A 2,905-nucleotide genomic window follows, 5' to 3' on the forward strand; every position below is an offset into this window, starting at 1 on the left:
AGTCCGATCTTGGATCTTAAATGGAATTGAAGAGGTTTACTGAAGGTGCAACAACTCTCTCCTTTCTGTACTGATCATTCCCTGCCATTTGCAACAGCTACTAATCTCATAAAGTGCAGCTTTAAAAAACTCTAGTGCAAATAACAAGTGCACAGTGTCACTAATGGGCAGTTAAATACCCAGGAAGAAAGAAGGAAAAGAAATAAGACTAGGTTTACCTGACTTGGTATACTGTTAAGTAGCACATGGCTAAGAACTGTTGAAGAAAATGGACATGAAGTGTATTTAGCATAGTCAAGTAGAAAGCATTAATTCCCATAAGTTCCAAGGCCTGGTTATTTGGTGTCAGCTTCATCAGACACACCTTGCTTCCCTTTACCAGACAGATTTGTTACTAAGAACACCATAGAAACCAAACTGTCCATCTTGCAAAATTTGATCTGACTTTGTGTGATTAAGATGGGGCAATTTCGTTCACATTGTTTTGCAGCCAGAAGGGCTACATAAGCCTGTCTTGAGCCTTGACCCAAATGCTTTGACTTGAAGAGAAGAAACTGGCAGCAAGAGAAAAACTAAACAGTTTGCTGCATTGTTCCAGCAGGCAGAAAGACAGGGCTATGCCATGCAGTGAGTAGGTGTGATTAGCTCATTTGTCATTTGTTTAAACTAACGTGGAGCAGAAAGCAGAAGTCTAAGTACACGGAAATAGCACCCTCCAGTTCTGATTAGCTTCTTGTTTATACCACGTTGTGAGAAGCTAAGGCTGCATTGACTCACTTAACCCTTCTGCAGGCTCGAATGTAGTAACTCTGAGCTCCCTTGGAGAAAGGAAGGAACAGCTCCCTTCACAGAGAGTTAGCAAGAAACAGAAAAGTAATCCTGCAAACTACCACCACCACCATGAAGACATCAAATGTTCTTCTTGTCATCTTAGTCCTGGTTTACATCAATGCCAGCACAGAATGGCCTACGCACACAGTCTGCAAAGAGGACAACTTGGAAATACATTACAAAAGCTGTGGTGAGATTTTTTTAAATTTCCATTTTCCTTTTAGCTGGGCAATTAAGTTATTCTTACGCAGTGAGAGAGGTTTATAAACCAGACAATGAATGGAAGAGTTACACTCCCAAGCCAGCACTGGGTTTTGCAGGTAAAATATTTTTAGTCTTTCAAATTAACTTGACACATACACACAAATCAAACTGTATTTAGTCAGAAGATAATAAAGAAGAAACAATGTAATCTAATTCAGAATAATAAACAGCTGTCACAAATGTAGTTCAGCATGAAAGAGATTAGTAGGATTTTTATCTTGAAGTTAGGTTAAAAACAAAATAAGAGAAAGATCCTAGATCCTTATCTTTTTTCTCCTGGGATGACACAGACTCTTAAATGCACTGATCTCCTGTTTTCCTAATGTGCAACAAGGCTGTTGTGGTGTGCTTTCTGTCCTCCCACTCAGAGTGACAAGAGACCCAGCTTGACAGTGGGAAGTATTCGTGTTCTCCACCATCACCACCGCGCTCAGCGAGACTTCAGTGGCAGCGCTTAACAAAGGCGTTTCCCAGGGACCATAAGGTTGTGTTTGTTCTTTAAATCCGTAGAGAAGTAAAGGAGCAAGCAGCACTCCAATGACTAGAAATTAATTCACTGAGTGGTGCCTGCTTTCCACCTCTTGCTTTGCTGGCCTTGTGCCTCTTCTATTGTGCTGATCTGCTTTACAACTGGGACAAAGGGAATTAGATTCACAGACGCCTCATTCATTTTCCGCACGTGATGTGAAAAGTGATTCATGGCAAATGAGCACCCCAGAGTTTGTTTTTCCAATTCATCCCGATACAAAGGATTTCCCAGGGGGCTTTTTCTCCCCTGTAGCTTCTGTGCAGTTTTGCACACCCCTTAAAATAAAGCCAGTGAGGGACAAGGGAAGTAAATAAATATTTGTAATGCTGTTCTTTACCGGCCTGCTCCCAGGAGACATAAGTCAGGCTTCACGTGTTATAAATGGGGACACTGCATTAGGGAAGTATTTAATTAGATACTGAGTACAAGCTTTGGTATTATCTTTATTTTTTAAATACTTCATTGTGTAAGTTAATTCTGTTGCCTCAACAGATCTCAGTTAGCATGAAATGCTTTGACACAGAGTCAATTCAAAGTGTGAAGAAATTTGTCTGCTGGGCACGTGTCAGTCAGGCATGGCTTCTTACTATGCACATCACTGGCCTACCTACCTAACAAAATGCATTTGTTTAGAGCTTGTGTGTCACTTATTTGGGTTTGCCACACACAGAAAGGTAGGAGGTACAGTAATTAAGAAGGAATTCACAGCTTGAGAAGCACAAGCCAGAGATCATACAGGTCAGGTCCCAGCATTGAGAATGGTTTTCTGTTCTCCCCAGCACAGCTACAGGAGATGAGAAGATTACTCAGATGTGGAAACAATGCAAGAATTTAATTCCTCACTTCCTTACAGCTCTGGCAAATTCAGTTGTGGCAACATTCAGCTGCTGTCACAGTGTTCTGCCCTGCCTTTTTCCAGAGGCTACAACACCTGTAGCATCAGACCAGGACACACCATCTGTGTCATCATCTTTGCTGATCCAGCTCCTAGCCTGGTAGCTTGCATAAAGGAGAAAAATAGGTGGTTTGGGCTGAGCCCAAAATTCTACAGGTGAGGAGGATAAATCCAAATACACTTGTCTACATTGCTTTCGGAGAAAGCACTGCTCTTACTGAGCTAACTGGCAAGCTCAAAGGTGCCAAAGGTACCAATCACCCTTTCATGAGAGGGGAAGCTTTGTCCCCCCTTCATTTCACTTAAACCACAACTAGATGGGCAAAACATAGCTTTGCTATTTAGCTGTGTCCCAGCAATTGTTCTCACCCAGGAGGGAAAAAACA

The 2,905-nt window shown here is 41.8% G+C and overlaps 1 protein-coding gene across 1 annotated transcript in view; it reads left to right on the top strand.

Annotated features, from left to right (window-relative positions):
- Positions 1–900: 900 nt before the first annotated feature.
- The window catches only part of LY86 (lymphocyte antigen 86), a 27,892-nt gene continuing 25,887 nt past the window's right edge, over positions 901–2,905 (top strand). Inside the window, exon 1 of the mRNA XM_010000919.1 lies at positions 901–1,021. Coding sequence (XP_009999221.1) covers positions 901–1,021 — 121 coding nt within the window. The remainder of the gene's footprint in view (positions 1,022–2,905) is intronic.

Source organism: Chaetura pelagica, unplaced genomic scaffold, assembly GCF_000747805.2.
Source record: "Chaetura pelagica isolate M959 unplaced genomic scaffold, ChaPel_1.0 scaffold104, whole genome shotgun sequence".
In the NCBI taxonomy this organism is placed as follows: domain Eukaryota; kingdom Metazoa; phylum Chordata; class Aves; order Apodiformes; family Apodidae; genus Chaetura; species Chaetura pelagica.